At 35.0% G+C, this 18,778-nt stretch overlaps 3 protein-coding genes across 4 annotated transcripts; 1 reads left to right on the top strand and 2 right to left on the bottom strand.

Annotated features, from left to right (window-relative positions):
• Nucleotides 1-725: 725 nt before the first annotated feature.
• LOC147409555 (copper-transporting ATPase PAA1, chloroplastic-like) lies at nt 726-7,629 on the bottom strand. Its single transcript, XM_086430187.1, has 5 exons — nt 7,099-7,629; nt 6,562-6,615; nt 2,623-2,779; nt 1,049-1,127; nt 726-940 (listed from the first exon to the last, which is right to left on the bottom strand). Exons 1-4 carry the CDS (start codon nt 7,618-7,620, stop codon nt 1,093-1,095), a joined length of 768 nt encoding a protein of 255 aa, XP_086286313.1. The 5' UTR covers nt 7,621-7,629; the 3' UTR covers nt 726-940; nt 1,049-1,092.
• A 1,148-nt stretch (nt 7,630-8,777) lies between these two features.
• Nucleotides 8,778-10,164, top strand: LOC147409554 (Ribosomal protein L23/L15e family protein). The gene is made up of 4 exons (XM_086430177.1): nt 8,778-8,870; nt 8,967-9,016; nt 9,254-9,397; nt 9,523-10,164. The coding sequence occupies exons 3-4, from the start codon at nt 9,275-9,277 to the stop codon at nt 9,916-9,918; spliced, it is 519 nt and encodes a 172-aa protein (XP_086286303.1). The 5' UTR covers nt 8,778-8,870; nt 8,967-9,016; nt 9,254-9,274; the 3' UTR covers nt 9,919-10,164.
• Nucleotides 10,165-10,317: 153 nt separating this feature from the next.
• Nucleotides 10,318-17,347, bottom strand: DOT3 (Phototropic-responsive NPH3 family protein). Of its 2 annotated transcripts, none has more exons than XM_086430158.1 (7): nt 17,191-17,347; nt 16,778-16,847; nt 15,099-15,454; nt 13,851-14,393; nt 12,877-13,150; nt 11,569-11,715; nt 10,318-10,846 (listed from the first exon to the last, which is right to left on the bottom strand). In XM_086430158.1, the coding sequence occupies exons 1-7, from the start codon at nt 17,304-17,306 to the stop codon at nt 10,493-10,495; spliced, it is 1,860 nt and encodes a 619-aa protein (XP_086286284.1). In that variant the 5' UTR covers nt 17,307-17,347; the 3' UTR covers nt 10,318-10,492. The 2 variants fall into 2 exon arrangements, with proteins under 2 accessions (XP_086286284.1, XP_086286290.1); XM_086430164.1 differs by having other exon boundaries at nt 11,587-11,715.
• Between the last annotated feature and the right edge of the window lie 1,431 nt (nt 17,348-18,778).

Below are 18,778 nucleotides of genomic sequence, written 5' to 3'. Positions count from 1 at the left end.
TGACAATATTGTTTAGGGTGATTTTGACCCATCCCTCCATATTTTGATGAATATTTGAGATACCCCAGTTTTCAAACTGTTGGTGCGCTACTCTTGAAGCAATGGCTAGGTGCAGCCTTTGACAAAAGAGACGCAAATGCATATGATACAACACATTAGTGTGGCCCACTGTAGGAGATAAACGTCCCATCAATTAAGATGAACCCACTATTGCTTTTCTCTACCCCTCAATTTTATTATTTTTATTCTCCTCCTCCACCCTCTTTTCTTTTTTAATAATACCCTTCAAACTTTACTCTTTTACCCTTCAATCCCATATTTATTAATAACAACCCTCTAAACTTATTATTTTTCCTCTTTTACCGCCTTAATTCCCAAAGAGAGGCACCGACTAACTCCAGTAAAAGAATAAGGCTACATTTTTTTCTTCTTTTTTTTGGCCGACTGAGATGTTGGATGTGCCAACTGCCAATCATGCTCAACAAAATTCAGCAAAATTAAGCTGTTCGATCCCAACCGATACCAGGATTCCCAGCTGAAATTTCTCAGCAACATCAGCCAAGAGACGGTGTTTCCAAACGTGGCCTTAAACAGAAAGATTCAAAGAGCCAAGACATGATCATGGAATAGATAAATCATTATTTTCTCTTTGTGTATTCTCTTTTGTTGGGATAAGGTGTCGCATGAATAAAAAGTACCCCTACAGAGACTATCACTCCAAATGCTGGGGAAATAAAATGTAATATACCAAGGCCAACTGAAACAGCATTAACTGGCACTACTTATTAAAGTCATTTGGCTCTTCAAGGAGACTTATTGACATCGAATAGAACACTCTTGAGATTATATAATATAGCATTGTATCTGAAAAACAATGGACTTACAAGTAAAGACATACCTCTCCTGAACCAAATCCCTAACTGCAGCCGCCGAGACCCACCTAAGATGGAGAAATAATTTTATTAGACTTCATTTTTTTTTTCTTCAAACCAAAGCTTCCACATCTAAAGTAGAGGAAAATGGAAAACCCAGTGAAACATTGTCATACCATGATAAAGTAGAGATGATCCTAATAGCAAATCCTTTGCATTCTTATTTGGGAATATCTACTTCAATAGCTACTTGGCCTGCCAGAGTTTACATAAATCATATCCAAGCCTGACCACAGGGTATATACTCCACCATTATAAATTTTAAGATGCTAAATTGAACACATGATAGAGTTACATAAACAACAATCTTATTTCTTTATATAATTTTAAAAAAAATTAAGAAGTTGGGTAAAGTCCCCGAGTGTTGATACCACGAACTGGGTTCAAAACCTGCCTTCACCTACTAATTACTGACCACTAACTCGCTGGTTTATAAAGAATAATTATAAAAAAAAAGTTTATACTAGAAATTCTTTTTAATATTTAATGACAAGATTCAAATCTGATCCCATTCTTACCTGATTGTGTGGCACCACTTAGTCCTCATTTGAGAGTTACATAAACAACAATCTTATTTCTTTATATAATTTATAAAAAAAAATTAATAAGTTGGGTAAAGTCCACGACCTGGGTTCAAAACCCACCTTCACCTCTTCTAATTACTAACCACTAACTCGCTTGTTTATAAAAATAAAAGTTTATACTAGAAATTCTTCTTAATATTTAATGACAAGATTCAAAACTGATCCCATTCTTACCTAATTGCGTGGCACCACTTAGTCCTCATTTGAGAGTGAGGGAGTTAAAGAAACAAATGCAATACTAAAATAACCTTCTTGGCACATAATCTCATACTACAACCATGTCTAAGTAAACACTACTCATGGTCACTCATCAACAGTATGAGGACAACCACATCTCATCTCAGGAACAGTGCACATCTATCATTTAATAGCTTCAAGTTAGCAACACAAAGAACGGATAATATCTAAACTTACATGTCATCGGACATGGCTAGCATATCAGGTACCTGTAATATTGTTAACCATACCCGTGGACCAAGTACATGGTAATCCTAAACCTCATTGTGACCTATATAACAGTGACACATGTCAGTGTCCAACACAGATGCGAGGCCTCTGACATGGAGCATTCAAGAAGCCCAAGATGAAAATGCATCAAAGATACAAGGTCTTTGATGTGGAACCCTTCAAGAAGCTCCAAATGCAAATGCATCCACAAATGCATTATAATATAATATTTTTAGTTAAATCAGAAACATGTATAAGAATCTATATGATAAAATACAATGGTTGTCTTCCCCCAATGTTTATCCCCCATAAAGAGTAGTTCAGATACAATCCCGCGCACATCTCAAGAAAAATTCAACTTTATTCTCTTTCCTTTTCTCCCATTTTCCAATAATACCACTCCAACTTTATTGCCTTTACCCTTATACCCTTTTTCCAATAATACCCCTGCAATTTAATTATCTTTCCTCTTTTACCCCTCAACCTCAAAGAGGATGCTCGTGCCTTAGGGCATTGGCAAACTCTAGTAGAGATATAAAATCAAGATAGAGATATATAAAAAGTTGAAAGGAAAAAATTTCCATACACTAGAGTAATCCAAAAATTTAGTAAATATAAGTAGATTTATAAGAGGGAAGGTTATCAAACACAAAGCTTACCTCGAAAATTTGACTTAAATCCACAACTTGTCAAGTGCTTTGCAAGTGTTTCTCCTAATTGTTGTTGCCAGTTCTGTGTAGTCTCCTTGGCTTCAGGTACAGGCCATACAATTGCTGTCTCTGTTGCAAGATTTACAATCGCAGAAGATACTTGTGGCTGTTCATACATATAAAGTATCACTGATGTGTTATAGTTGATTCAAAGCAACAAAAGAGATGTAAGTTTCCCCATCAATATTAACTGAAAAATAAATAAACAACTCCCAAAGATTTGGTGTCCGCTTATGAATAAACTGTTGGATTTTATGACCTTTAAAACCGGGAGTAATTCAATGAAGGAAGAAAACAACTTCTAAGTTCGAATCTGATTCAATCTTTTTTACACAAATATTCTCCCCTACTAGTTAGAACTACAATACACAAAGGGTCAAAGAACAAAGGCCTTCAGAATACAGAGAAGTCTACATTCAAGTTACTAAATAGAATTATGTACAGTTCGATTTAATCTAAAACACTCGGGAATAATTAGAAACCGAGGATGCTAAGTACTTAAGTTTAGAAAAATGAGAACACATAAATTTTCAGTTAAGAAATCTGATTTTTTGTTGGCTTTTTATAACTATTTTTGTGTCAGTTGACCAAGAGCCATAATTTAATGTCTCTTGGTTTAATAGCCGTTGAATTGTGTCAAATCTCAAATCTAACGATCCAGATCGCATCCTAGTGAAGGTATGTGTCTCATGCCTTTTAATCAACACCTATTAGTTGAATTTGCATGATCTAGTGACTATGATCGCGTCCGATCAGTTGTCATTTGATCTAACGGATCTAATCATCCCTGATTGGATACCAATCATGAATCAACATACCTGATCGATTCTGATCGGGTACTAACTTGATCCAACATACCAAATCGTTCTCAACCAGGTATTATATTGATCCATCGTATCCGGTCGGATAATAACGTGATCGTGCGGTACAAATCACACCCGATCCATCACACGTGACGAATCAACCACAACCATTGGATGGTTTCGTATCCCGAAAACTTTAAGACTCCCCAGCTTCTCGCGACGGTGCGAAGTGCAAAGTGCACCTCAAAGCGCCCTAAACGCCCAATCGCACGATGCATGTGCGCATGAATGGGTGGTGTTTCACACCTCCTCTTAGCACCGGATCAAAGCCTTAAAAGTGTGACACAAATACAACTAACTACGTTGACTACAACTTATAAGGTACACTACTTTATCATTTGTGAGCAATGTGGGCCTAAACCTTATATACACAAAATCTAACTTAAGAAAAATCAAAAAAATTAAACCACAAAAATCTATATTTTTATTTTGAAAATATTCAACATAAACTATACAAAACGCATCAGAAACTTATGTCACATATCAGAACCTTTCATATTGGTTTTAGTCATATATGGGTTATTTTCTCCCAATAAACATTAACAAATACCACTCTTTTAGATTAATCTATATGTCATATTTTCTTACACTGCTTCGTCTCTTTCTTCGGTAAATGTCCTTTTTCTCTTAATTTTAATTTACCATCTAAAATGTTAGTCACTAGTACTATCTGAACGAGGAGTGACTCTGTAGTTCAGGCCTTCGGTTGGAAAAACAATTTCTCTGAAAGATCCATGAATTAAAAATGCTAAACATTGACCATATATTGATTATTGTTGGATAAACATTTACTATATATTTACCTCAAATTAATTGTCATCATTTTCATTGCCCGACCCTTTATCCCAATCTAGAGTCGAAGACATGAATCATACTCAACAATTTAAATTTATCTAATCAAAAGTTGGTGAAATGAATCATATTTCCCCATTCAAATTTATCTAGAACTATGTCTTTTGTTAAATAAAGTGTCTACACATATTTTCTTATTACCCCAAATCCACACCATTTCTAGTCTTTTTCTCTACCTTCTAAATTTCTTCAACTAGGGGGTGGAGCCAGGATTTTCTTCCAGGGGGGCAAACTACAGTAGTCAACTCAATTGATAATATTGGTAACAGCCTTACTAAATTTTTCAGCGAGATCCAACCATTAGAGGGATTGGCTAAGATTTTGAGACCTGACTAGCATCGAGTCATTTATTACCCAACCAGACCCATTCTTCATGTCAGCCCAACTTAATCCCTAAATCCTTGTCGTGCTTCAATTGACAAAACCCCAATCCAATCCTAATGAGTGAAGCATTTGTTAGGAAATTATTTTATGCTTGTTGAAGTTAATTATTATTATTATTATTTAACTTTCTTATTGTGGGGGATAACATTTCTAATGATCTAACAATATGTTAAGTCATTCACATCACGATGATCATTTTTTTTATTGGTAAGTCTGTTTTTAATGAGTCTAGTAATTCGGTGCCGACGGGAATTGAATCCAAGTCTTTGGTATTGTCAACCAAAACTTTACCAACTTAGCTAGTTGGCACATGCACATCACGGTGATCATTATTAAAAACCAATTCTTTCTAACAATATACTTACATAAAATCTGACTTAAAATAATTGATTAAGCAAAATTTTAACTTCCAATCATTTTTCGTCACTTTATTAATGTTAAAAATAATTGATTTTTTCTGGCATAGTTCCCTAAGTACAAAACAAAAATTTGAATCATTTTATTATCTTGCATGATATTTATATGGATCATAAAAGTAAGAGAACAAATGGAAAATAAGATGATAGACAATTAAATCCTACTCAAGTTCAAGGTCTTAGCCCTTGTTTTTTAGACTAGGCAAGTTGAGTTAGTGAGCTAACCCGTCCAATTGTGAGTCCTAAGAACATGGTGAAAAATAGTATTTCCTATTATCTTAGAGTCTATGTTCACCAAGAGGTGAAGTGGCCCCAAAAATTTCAACATTCTAATGAATTGTAATAAGTGAGGTAGCTTATTTGGGCCTTTAATCTGATCAATGTATTAGCTTGTTTAGGGGGCCTTTAATATATGCCTAAAGCCCAACAATCAGATGTAAAAGCTCTAACTTGTGACTATCTGATTAGGTATTTCTCTAAATAGTTAGAAGTGGGACCTAGCAAATAGTAAAACCTAATGTGGGTTTGACTAATTTTGAGGAAAAAAAATAAAAATACAAGTGAGTAAATTTTAAGTACTGGTATGCCTAATTTCTACAAGAGCAAACATTTTCTGTGAAAGTGACTTTAGGGTTTAGAGGAATATATATTTTACGTATCAGAGATCCGACATTATTCAGTTTCGTGGCGCAAAAAGTATTCTGAGACATCACCTTTGATGCAAATTACAAACCCTTAGAAAAGGGTAATTATAAAAGCACCCCACGAATTAGTAAGGACAACTCACACTATAACCGATTTTTTTTTTTGTCTTATATGGTTTAAAAGTTTCGGAATGAGCTGATTTTTCGTGAGGATGATCTCTATGATGAGAAGATCATCCTCACAAAAAATTAGCCGATTCCGCAACTTCTAACCCTATCAAAACAAGTTCAAGAACCGTAAATCATCTATTTTTTTTGTAAACCAGTTTTGATGAGGTTATAAGTTTCGGAATGGGTTGATTTTTGGTGAGGATAATCTTCAAACCATAGAGATCATCCTCGTTAAAAATCAGCTCATTTTGAAACTTTTAAACCATATAAGACAAAAAAAAAAAAAAAGGGCTATGGTGTGGGTTGTCCTTATTAATTCATGGGGGGTGCTTTTATAATTACTCTTAGTAAAAAAAACAATTAAAAAAAATACAGATGGCCAATGTCGTCACCGGTCGTTATTGTACATGCTTAAATCCTATCAATCAACTTTTCTTTATTTTAACCACAGACCATCAATATCAATTTGACAGTTAAAATCATAATTAAAAACTACCAACTTGTTCACTACATTTTTTTTTATTTTTTTATGGAGGGGGGAGTAACAATAATACTTACTTGACTTTCTAGTATTCTTTTTACCTTTCCCGCACATCCTCCACAAGACATTCCCTGTAATTATCAACATAAATTTCAGACCAATGTTTTAAATCACGTCCAAGACCGGAGCCATCTCGGTATTGTTCAACAACTAGACGGATTTACACGGTGTCTTCCACTTACACCATCTCACGAGATAAACGAGATGACACAGACGTATTGAAAATTTCAACCGAGTCAGTAAAACTCAGCCGAGTCAGCCAGGATTTTGTATATTTTGATTAATAATATAATTCTTATTTTTTTAGAGTTAAAATATATAAATATTTATTATTATATAAACATCATTTTATGATTAAAAAAGTTATAATTATTTTAATTTAAATAAATATATATTAATAAATCATTCCAGACCGAGTTAAATTGTTTATCTCGTTCAGAGCGAGTTGACTCGTCCGAGACAACTCGATCTCTTCCTGGACGAGACAAAACGTCTAACCGAGTTTGAAACCATGAGAGAGAGAGAGAGAGAGAGAGAGAGAGAGAGAGACTTACACCAACATCAAGAATTATCACATCGGGAGACAACGAAGAAAGCTCTTCAGGCTCTCCAACAACAGATTTCAACTCAGTTTCTCCTCCTCCATCAGATCCGCCATCACCTCCACCACCACCACCACCACTGTTTCCGCCATTAAATCCATCATCACTACCTCCCCCTGAAGCAAGTGCAACATCAACAGAGACAGAGCTCGAAACACAAGCCAAACGAGATGAAATTGGAGCTCCAATACAAAAACTACAAAGAAATGTTGGCGAAGAAGAGAACAAATTAATCTCATTCGACCTCTGAAAACCACCATTGCTGATGCACCTAATTCTACCAAAAGAAAATCTCTTTGGGACTGAGAGGCTTTGTTGACTCAGAGGAGTTCTAGAGAAATGGCCATGAAGGCGAACGATTAAGGGTTTCGAAGAGGAATTTAGGGTTTCGGATAGTGTGAATAGAGTTGTTGCTGAGAATGTTGACTCCATTGAAGTTGTTTGGTGAGGAAATGAGCTTAGAGCTTTGTACATAACTCCCGCAGTCTCGCGCGTAGGTAATAAAGTTGTGAGAATGAGACAAATTATATTGCCACACCAACTTTTACTTACATCACATCAATCCTTTTGTAAATCCAGAAATTAAAAGGAATTTTTCCAAAAGAATAATGCTTAAATGACCTCAAAATATGAGTGAAAAAACATCTATAATTCCTACCCATTTTCACCTTAAGATGTGTGATATGAGGTCCAACACGACTCTTTCCCAAAATGAGTGCAACTTATGTCAAAATTTTAATTTCGATGCACTATTAATTTTAATTCTCAAAACATGTTTTACATAGTAAATTCATCATTTTTATAAGAGCAAATTCTCAAATAATTACAATTTTTTTTTTATATTTTCAAAATGTTGTTAATATTAACAAATCATCACGTAATATGGACAATTTGATAATATTTTGTCAATATTACATAATAATTATGACAATATTAGTAATATTTTGAAAATATCAAAACCTTCGATAATTGTTTAAGAATTTATCATTTTTATAATCAATGAATTTAGTGCTAAATTATCAACGAAATCACTGATATGGCAAAATCATTGGTATTTTATCTAAGAATTTGTTGAAAATAAAAATGACAAAACTCACAAATTTGTAGATTATTAGAATGATGAATTCACTAAAAAAACATGTTTAGAGAATTAAAATGAACAATATCCCAAAATCCGAAATTTTTTCATATTTGACCATGATTTTAAAACTCGATTTGCATCTCATCTCGTCCAGGCTTGATATTGAATTGTCTCAGACAAGTTTTCTGATATGTTTGAGACATCTCGTTCAAAAAAATAAAAAAATTGAAAGTGAGGTATTAAATCCCGATAAAAAAAAGTGACTTGAAATTAATCTCATTTAACTTTGATACTGAGTTAACTTGGACGATATATCTCTGTCTTGAACGAGTTTTAAAACCATGTACTGGAGATTCACCCGAATTAAAACTAATATTCCGAAGCAAGAAATTAAAAACCCAAATAGCATCATAAATTCGTAGTTGTTTGCGAATGGATTGGTGTATTATAAGTAAAAGTTGGTGTGTTAATAGCAGCTATCAATAAAAAGTAGATATTTTTTTGACAGTCTTGCCCTTACCCAAATCTCGAAATCCAATCGCATATCCTTCTCAAGAAAGTAGGGTTTCTTTTCTTCTCCTTCGTTACTCTCTTCTCCGTACTGGTTCACAGCTTCCCTCATCCTCTCTTCGCCTTCACTGGTAAGAGAATATGGAGATTTCTCCGCCATCACTATCATCTTCTTATTTTATATATTATATTTTTTCTCTGTTTTGGATTTATTTTTCCTCATTTCAGGTTAGGGGTTTTGAGGAATTTTCGAAACTCATCGAAGCTCAAATCCAACAGGTCAGTTCTTATCTTCTTCTTTTTTATTTAATTTATTCGTTTTTAAGAGATTCTTCTGTTGGGAGGTATTTTTACCCAATTTGTAGCTTAGAATTAGAAGGATCGAAGCACTAAAACTTGGAATTCGAAATATCTATATTAGAACTTAGGCAGAATCTAGTGCAGAAATTTTTTTAGTCAGTTTTGATAGAAATTAAGGGAAATGGTGGTGAAGGTATATTTTGCTCTGATTTGCAGAAGTTAGATCAAGAAACAAAGATGGGAAGCAGATTAGGAAGAAGGGTTGTTTATTTTGCTAATCTCCCCATCAAGCTTCTCATGCCCAAAACATTCTATAACATAAAAGAAATTGCACTCAAGACGATTCCTTCCGCTTCTAAGGTACATTTTCATTATTGTTTTTTATATTTTTGGAAATTAGTACCCTCTCCAATCTGTAATTTTTGAATAATGTTAAAAGGTTACTTTTTTTTTTCTTGGATCATTTTCCGTTTTAAAATTGGAAGATTGAAATCAAGAGGGTTCTTGAATCACTTTACGGCTTTGAAGTTGAAGAGGTTCGAACTTTGAATATGGAAGGGAAGAAAAAGAAGAGAGGAGGAATTGTGATTGCAAAACCAGACTACAAGAAGGCTTATGTAACTCTAAGGCACCCCTTATCCCTCTCTCCAGATCTCTACCCAATCCGTATAATTGAAGAAGAGAGGAGAGCCATGAACAAGCAATCAAAGTCAAGCATTGTTGATGAACGAGAGGTGAAGTCACATTGGCTTGATGTCAAGGTAGATAGCCGGTTTAAGCCTGAGAATCAATCTGACATAAGAGGTGGCCGTGGCATTCATGGTGATCGCTCTGCTGAGACAGCTAAGTTTCCGTGGACCAGCATGCGTTCTTCGAGGTAGCTGTGTTTGCATTTTGAAAAGAAAGAAATCAAATCTGATTTTGTGAGTTGATCACTTTGGAGAGGAAATTTACAAGGAGATATCTTTGATAGACTCGATGTTGGTTAAAATCCTGTTATGGAATTTTTTTGGATATTTTAAATTCTGTGGTAACTTTTCCGACTATATTTTTGTGTTGAACATGAATAATTAGAATAGATTTTCAATTTCTATCCAATAACAAGTCAAAATCTCAGTATTTTTGTATTTCTGAGTCTGAATTTATTTAAAATGCAATTGGAGTATACTTTGATCTAGTGAAAGACAAGAATTTTTTTTAAAATTGCTCGAAGCTTCTGATTCGGGCATGTGAAGTGTGTTAGTTTGGAGAAACCCATATTTGCTAGTCCGACGGAGAGATTTACTCAAGGAAACGCTGTGGAGCTTTATTCTCTTATTTTTATGAGAGAAGCTACAAAAATATGATGCAAAGAGGCACACAAGATTCATTAACACACTTGTTCATGAAGAAACCAACCAAGCTTGGAGAGGTTTTCGGCTGGTTTTTATTTACAGCGGGTGGCGTCAAGCTGTACTAGGATACAGAGACCCTCCTTCGGCGACCGTCCTTGCTATGCTTCATTTCTCCCATGTCCTCGCTACCCATTTTTCCATGAAAGAAGGTAGAGTTCTTGAACTTCTTCCACCCTGAAATCCAACTTGATAAAGATTTTTGTTTGTTGATCTTTTCGAACGAATTTTGCAGCATGGAATAGTCATTCTGTAGCTCTGCCATCTTTGTCCTGACCTTCTCTAGTTCTGCTTTAATACTTTTGATCTCTTTCTTGGTAGAGGACTGGGCGCTCTCCTGCTCAACGAAGATTTCAGTCGGCATTGGTTCCTTCTCCTTTATTGCTTCCCTCATCTTTCCTTGCTCTGAGAACAACACCTGCGAATCTTCTCTCTTTCTCAGGTAAGAAATGCTAAGTGAACTAACAGTTGTGCATGGGTTTCACGCTCGATCCTTTACTCCAGGATTTGAGTAACGTTGTCCAACTCCATGTCTTATTTTGACATGTGGCACCCTTTTTTGGATCCAGTAGAGCATGAATATTTGGCCCTCTATGGTGGACTTACACCTGAAAACTGCTTGATTGGTGAGTTTTATCTATCAGATTTGGGATTCTTTTATCGTCTCCTTGTTATGTAAGCTAAAATTTTCCAATCAATCCGTTTTTAGTTGTGTAGGTCCACCATAGAAAGGCCAAATACTATTTGAAAGAGTGTGCCATGTAGGAAAAAAAAGATGGGAGTTGGTTAAGGTTACTCAACCAAGCGGATATTTTTAGGAAATCCAGTTGAATCTAGTTCAACAGGATAATGAGGTGATCATGGGAAGACGGAATGCATGAGGGATTTTGGAGAAAAAAAAAGGGGGATTTTTGAAAGGAGTTTGGAGACTGAATGCATTTTTTTGTTAGTCTCTCATTGAAGACCAAAATCAAAAGGGTATCTCAAATATACACCAAAACAGGGAAGACATCTCAAAATCATCCGAAATTCTTTAATGGCGCATCTAATCAAGGATCATTATTACTACTAAATGGTAAAATCTGTTGCTTGGAAAACCCATGAAACTAAGAGTTGGTATTACTGATTGATATGCTTCACCTTGTAATTGAATGTTACCTGTACGACTGTTCTTAGAGGCAACCGATCATTTTGTGCAGCGTGCATGCATGCATCCAGTGAAAGCTTCTCACAGTCCATGGCTTTGCACAACCTCCGCCTATCGTGCTCCGTAATAGTAGGATGAGTCTTAAGAAACAGATTGCAGAGTAAGAATAAGGATGTTTTTCAATCATCATAACAATCAAAGCCTTGTCCCAAAGATTTGGGGTCGGCTAAACGAATCCTGTTCCTTCATTCCACTCTGCCTATAGCTATGTTTTCTGTTATTGAAAGTGCTTTTTATATATTCTTTTACTATCTCCATCCGTATTCTTTTGTTTGTTCCTCACTCTTGTAGATTCTCCAACTTGAATATTTCTTCGAACTAGGTTGTAATCGGTCTTTGTTGAACATGACGTGCCCAAACCATCTTACTCCCTCTTAGTGTATCGTCTTTACTCCTACATTGTCAAGTTCAATCATTTCTAATTTTCTCTCCTAGTCTTTCCATTCCTTATTAAAAAGGGTTGATTTAGACACATCCCTCCATTTTTTATATATGAATATTTGAGGTACCCCATGTTTTCAAAATGTAGACATAGCCCTTGATCTTTCTCCTCTGAGAAACTCATGAAAATAACCTACATGCACTCATCCTCATCTTCAGCATTATGACTATGTTCTTCAACCTTCAAACCAGAAGAATAAGGTATGGCTTTTGGGTAGAAAAATGGAAGGTTTTCTAAATGATGGATTTTTTTTTGTTAGAAACATCTTGAGGATTTGACTAGAAGATGAAGACAAGGGTATTTAGGTCATTTTCTTATTACTTTTAAAGTAAATCAAGGTCAACATGGTGTTCCATCAGTTGAAAACACAGGGTATCTCAAATTTTTCACTGTAAAGTAGAGTACATCTAAGTTACCCTCACAAGTCAGTTTTCTATTGTTAATGCCCACTTCATTCTTGTCATGGATATGAAAGGTGTAAACGACTTACTCTTCCTAGGGCATAAAACAGGGTTTGTGTTATCTGGCTCAATAGAAACTTAGCTCATTCGGTACCTAAATCCTGACTGGATTATCTATCAAGATATTTGGTGCCCTAACTAGGGCATAACCTTTAAAGGGATATCCAAGAGCCAATTATCTAATTTTTCGGTCCATTTGTTTCAGTATATGAACTAGAACTGTTTATATAATAGGTTTTGGTTTTGGATCATCTAAACAAAATAAACTGATAAAGACAATTTTGTGATTGAAGTTTAAATTCAATTTAAAAAAAAGAAAATGAGTGAGAACATGTTACCTTGATATAGGTATCAATGGCTCTGTAAAGACCGTCATGGCAGGTACGAGCATTTTCGGGCAAAGCTTCGGCAAGAACTTGAAACTTGGAGATGGAAAGATTTGGGTCTCTAGCGATCTCTGCTAAGTAACCATCTAATAGTTTCCCCACATCTAATTTCCCACACTTTTGTGGTGGTGGTTGGTGTTGCCGCTGTTCCGCGTGTATTAGGTAATATTCTAGGATCCTTTGCATCATGTCAACGTCGTGCATGGTGCTGTTGTCAAATGGAGAACTTCTCCATATGTACCATTTATTGAATTAATTATTTGTGATTTTGTATTAATCAATGTTCGACTCGATATTTTACTTAATTAATTTTGTATTGACTTGACTCTGTACACGTCCAGGTGGAGCTTGGTTTTACCAAAATGAACTCTAGCATTAGCCAGCATAAGTTGGAGTTGGAGTCATCGTTGGGTAACCCAAACACAAAAATGTTGGCATGGTGCACCACAGGGCGGTCTGAGCATAGTCAGTCTAGATGTTGGGATTGTCAATCGATCGGGTCTTGATTGATCTGGACCAATCCGATAAGGATTGAATGGTACCCGAGCCAGAATTGAGATTTGGTGAGAATTAGATCAGGCATCTGTTGGATTGGTTTTTTTAATTTATTATTATAAATCAAACCTCAATGTTAGGATCTAAATCCGATTAGACAACTATGGGTTTGGATAAAAAAATCTGACTTTTATTTATTTATCCAAAACCGATCTGATAGCTTATCAAATTGGATCTTTATCGAAACCCAAATCCTCTTTTTCATGTCCAAAGTTATTAGATCGGATTCTGAGTCATCCAATCCAGTGAGAGCACTACTGGATGGCATGGGACGATCACTTGGGTGATCCAACTCCGTCTTCCAAACAGACTCTTAATTCATTTGTAGAAGTAGATATGCATGAAGAACAAAGCAAAGGTAGATATCTCACCTTCCAAGCGCCCCTTCATTTCCATTCTTGTAAACAGGTATCAACAGATCATTCACAGTGGCATCCTCCAACACCATACCAACTCTTGTCTCCAACTCGGACACTAATGCTGGCGTCGCCGAATACACCACAGCCATCTTCAACATCCACAGCAAAAATTTACATGGAACAGCATCTCTTTGAGGTGGAAGTATACTCACCAAGACTTCTATCATCATTCTATGTTCCTTGTTACGTCCAACACTTCCTTCTTCCCTCCTTCCACTCAAAATACTCAATTGAAACTCATTTGTACCATACCCATATCCTCTTTGTCCTTCAATCTCTGCATTCATACCAGGCAACCATTTCTCTGCATACTTCATGATGCATGCACCTATGATCTCTGGTTTCAATCCTTTTGCTTTAATCGCGGTTATAATTCGAATAAAGTGATCAATTCGAAGGGTTGTTACATTTTCGAACCACCATTCTTTGTCGTTAGATGTTTCTCCAGTCAAAGAATTGTCTATAGTTGCCTTTGAGGCGATCGAGTCAATGCACCTGTTGAAAGAGAGTCCAAAATTTAAAATTAGTAAAAGAAGGCACTAAGAGAACTCGAGGCATGTAATCACAATCTTAAAGACATTATTATTAGTTTTTTTTTTTTTTTGCTACACAAGCATGATTAGTAGTAAGTAATTAGTGGGGGAAAGTGATTTTTCCACCTAAGTCGTGACATCAACACTCACAAACTTTAACCAACACTCAAGTCTGTAATTAGTATTTGACCGAAGGATCTCCATGATACAAAGAACCCAACCTCTAGATCATATTTTGTGGTCTTGTGGAGATGGAGACCTTACCCCAATAACTTAATTTGTTCTATTATTAGAGGCATAAGCAATGGTTCCTCAAGTGCAAAGTACATCCCAAAAGCATGCACTTACCCTGTAATTTAAAAAGAAGGAAAAAAAAAAAAAAAACCAAAGAAAAATTATTATTACTTTTGTCTTTTATTGTAAAAAATAATTGTTTAATAATATTTTTTTAAATAACTTTACGAGAACTCATTATATTTACAAAAATACCATGAAGTGATGATAACAAAATCGTTGCCTTTTTGTACTAAAAGATGAGATAAAAAATCTTTTCAGATGTAGTTACGAAAGAAACATGATTGTAGAGAATGCTAACTTCCTCGTGAAATCTTGCTTGGTAGCATATCCCATACATAAAATCATTACTGTAAATATAATGGCACAACACCTTCTAACAATTTGGAGGTTCTCAGCCCATGAAGTGAGGGACTCGCACGACTTGAGGACAGTTATTGAGTCTCTCCAAGAAGAGAGGACTATGAATGCGAGGAAAGCTTCTGTCTTGGATATGAGGTTGCCTTCCTCGAATTCTTCTGTCATTTGCAAGAATTCTGATGCACACCTTAATGGAACTACATTGGTGGCAGTTAGATCTACAGGGAGGCCATAGCAGAACTTCAGAATGATTTCGAATGTCTCCGATCCACCTGGGAAGTTGTCGAGCTTGAGATCATAACCAAAATTCGAACTTGAAGGAGGAAGATTAAGTTGACTCATGTACTCACTTCTTGAAATCAATGGATACTGATAATTGAATCAAACAAAGCAAAGATGAAGTTAAAACTTAAGTCAACATGGTTAAGTGGGAAACAACTTCTTTGAATATAATGGTAATTATATTAAAAGTTTTGGATTTTTTTTTTTCATTGATTTAATGTTGGGTGATTTGGAGATGCCCTCCACATTTTTGGGAATATTTGAGATACCTCTCGAGTTTTCAAGATAATCATATGCCCCTTTGACCTTGATCTTCTATTATTGACTAATGAAAAATGACCTAAATGTCGTAATCTTCAAATTCTAGTATAAAAATCTTGATTATTCTCCCCAAGAGTATCTTTAATCTATTCAACCTCATCTTTTATTTGTTTTTTTGTAGTGGGGGCAAACTATGGTTAGTTCTATAGTTAAAGAACTGGAAGATGAATGGTTTTATGAAGAAATTCAGAGGTTTTTAGTTAGAAGTTGAAGAAAAGGATATTTAGGTCATTTTCAATTAATATATGAGAAGGTCCGGTCAAGAGGCAATGTGAAGAAGGGGAGGGAGAACAAATGGGGCATGTAATTAGTTGAAAATATAAGAGTGTCTTAAAGTTCTGTGGGGGCAATTGCCCCCACCAGCTCCTAGCTCCGCCCGGGTGGTTATATATTGAAGACAAGGGCATTTGGAAAGAATTTTTTTTTTTTGGAACCAACTATGGTTATGTTCTATTTCGTAGGACTGTCAATGGATTGGATCATACCCAAAATTCGATCCAATAACTTCAGGGGTCTAGATCGATGTTTTGGATTTCGATAACAATCCTATCCGATATCTTATTGGATAAGATCTGGATCAATCATGTCCCGATCCCATAACATGTTAGAAAGTATATAAATTATATTGTATATTTGTTGAGATGTATGAAGTTTATTAGATTTTGTATATAAAATCGGATTTGGCCCAATCCAATTGTTAATGGATTGAGTTTGGATCTTAATATTGAGTTCCGATAAAACCCCGATTTGATCCTCATTAGACCGGTACCAAATCAACACTGATTCAATCTGGACCCAATCCATTGACAACCCTACTATTTGGTCATAATGTTTGTTAATTAAGGTAAAATTTCAATTTCATTTGGAAATATATTTTTAAATATAGTAATAAAATTATCATATTCATCTCAAATAAATAAATTTAAAAAAAAAGTTTTATTTTAAATACAGGATAAACAAATATTTTCCTAATTTTGATTTGGGGTATATATTATTAAGAAAATTGAACCTTATATAATTTTTTTTTTATTCCTTTGTAGAATCTTACATTGATGGTTTGATGTTATAAGATAAAGTTTTGTACATTACCCTGTGAATATAAAAGGTGATATCTTGTACTTGAATTATTAGATCCGTGGGGACTTGAGAAGTGGCAAACCTGCATGAGCCCATCAAAGTTCAGAAGGAATAATCATATATCATCACCATAAAATCTTTATCTAAAAAATTTAGGGTTTGTTTTTTAAGTTGAACTAATCTTATTCTTACATGTGATTATGTCTAAAACCATGTCTTATGTTATTTCAATTATACCCATATCTACTTTCAGTCTCTTAGATAAACAAAAATCAGAATTTAATTAAAACTTGGTCTCAAAACACGACGGTCTCAACTCATCAGCTCAATCGAATAGTCCAAGATAGGTCAGAAACTCGACCGAAACTAGTATTCTGAAACAAGAAATTGGAAACCCAAATAGCATCATAAATAAAAGATTTTACCATGATTGTTCCTTCTTTTCGAAACTCTCAACGATTGCGAATTGGTTGGAAGGAACCAGTATAGTTTGATCACATTGAGGGGATTGTGGCACAGTCATCTGAAGAGACTTCCTCATGGTGCCTCTTCAACCACAAATGCATCAAGAGATTCAAATTAGATCATTAGAAGAAGAAGAAGAAGGTGAGGGTGGGCCTTGTTTGAATAAATGTATGAGAGGTGAGTGTGTGGCTGTGATTATGATAGATAAATAGTATTGGGTTTGTTTGGTGGATTAATTGATTTAATTTATTCCTCGTAAGTGTGATCGTTATCACAAAAGGGGAGAATGTTTAGTGTTTCGTTTGCATCTTTGTATTAAAAACTGAACTCATGATTGAACCAAAAGTTTATAAAATCCATTGGACTGTGGTTGATTGATTCTAGATCTATTTACATTCAATAAAAAAATATAAAAGTTCGTAGTATATATAGATATATTGCCCAAAATTATTTATGTGAAAGCATGGTTTTAAAACTCATTTTGATGTCTCATCTTAGACGAGTTTTTCGATACGTTTGGGATGTCTCGTTCAATAATGAGAAAAATGAATGTGGGGTTTTAAATCTCGTCTAATACATTGACTTGTCCGTCTGTCTTGTCCATGTCTGATACCGAGATGACTCTAGCGATACGTCTCAATCTCGGACATGTTTTGAAACCATGTGTGAAAGTAAAGAAAAATCACATTCAAATTAAGTGCCTGGACACAAAATCCTCAAATTGAAGTTAGTCACTCAAGTCTAAATGTGTGACGTTGAAGAAAGACTTAACTTGAGAACTAATAGATGGATTCGTCAGCGAATAGTGACAATGTTACTTTGATGTATATTGATTGATTTATACCAAGCATATGTTTTAACATTAATGAATTGTGAAAAAAATGAAATAGCAAAGATAACGCAATCGCACCAAACACAAGGATTTATGTGGTTCGGTAGAGTGCCTACGTCCACAGAACAAAATAAGAACAATCACTATTTTCTTATAAGTTTTAAATCCCTAGAGATCTTTATTTATAAAATCGAGAGTTACCAAAACATATAAAACTCCCTAAAATAAAGGCCCCCAAAAAATTAAAAAATCCTCAAGAAAATATTACACAATTGCCCTTTTTGTACCCCTTAAAAAATTTGGATGAGGGCTTCGCCCCTACACTCCTAGGGGAGAGGGTGCTATACCTCGCAACTCTATATAGCGCAGCAAGAATACAACACAATTACTTAACAATCTCCACTTTGATTTGAATTATGCTAATGACAACAATAAATGCTTCATCCTTCGTACCCTCTTGAGGTACCCTTCCTACACCCCCTCAATACCTAGACACATCTCAATAGATGTTGACCAAGTCCAAGTCCAAGTCCAAGCAATGCCTATGATTCATCTAGTTACAACTTGTAACTGACTTATCATCATATTTGCTGGGTTGTCGTCTGTATGAATCTTCTCCAACATAATCTTCTTGTCAGATACTACATATTTGATGAAGTGGAAATGAACATTTATATGTTTGGTTCTTGCATGGTAAACTTAATTCTTCATCAAGT

The sequence above is a fragment of the Akebia trifoliata genome, chromosome 2, assembly GCF_017979445.1.
Source record: "Akebia trifoliata isolate Shusen 1 chromosome 2, ASM1797944v1, whole genome shotgun sequence".
Lineage (NCBI taxonomy): Eukaryota > Viridiplantae > Streptophyta > Magnoliopsida > Ranunculales > Lardizabalaceae > Akebia > Akebia trifoliata.
This window is presented reverse-complemented; position numbering and strand designations above follow the sequence as displayed.

Coding starts and splice junctions, on each gene's coding strand:
- LOC147409555 (XM_086430187.1), bottom strand. CDS start 7,620: ATGTACAAAGCTCTAAGCTCATTTCCTCACCAAACAACTTCAATGGAG. Junction 2,780..6,561: donor AAAGAATACTAGAAAGTCAA/GTAAGTATTATT, acceptor ATGTATGAACAG/CCACAAGTATCTTCTGCGAT. Junction 1,128..2,622: donor ATTTAAGTCAAATTTTCGAG/GTAAGCTTTGTG, acceptor AAACTCTGGCAG/GCCAAGTAGCTATTGAAGTA.
- LOC147409554 (XM_086430177.1), top strand. CDS start 9,275: ATGGGAAGCAGATTAGGAAGAAGGGTTGTTTATTTTGCTAATCTCCCC. Junction 9,398..9,522: donor CGATTCCTTCCGCTTCTAAG/GTACATTTTCAT, acceptor TAAAATTGGAAG/ATTGAAATCAAGAGGGTTCT.
- DOT3 (XM_086430158.1), bottom strand. CDS start 17,306: ATGAGGAAGTCTCTTCAGATGACTGTGCCACAATCCCCTCAATGTGAT. Junction 14,394..15,098: donor AACCTCCAAATTGTTAGAAG/GTGTTGTGCCAT, acceptor CTCTTTCAACAG/GTGCATTGACTCGATCGCCT. Junction 10,847..11,568: donor AGGTAACATTCAATTACAAG/GTGAAGCATATC, acceptor GAAGATTCGCAG/GTGTTGTTCTCAGAGCAAGG.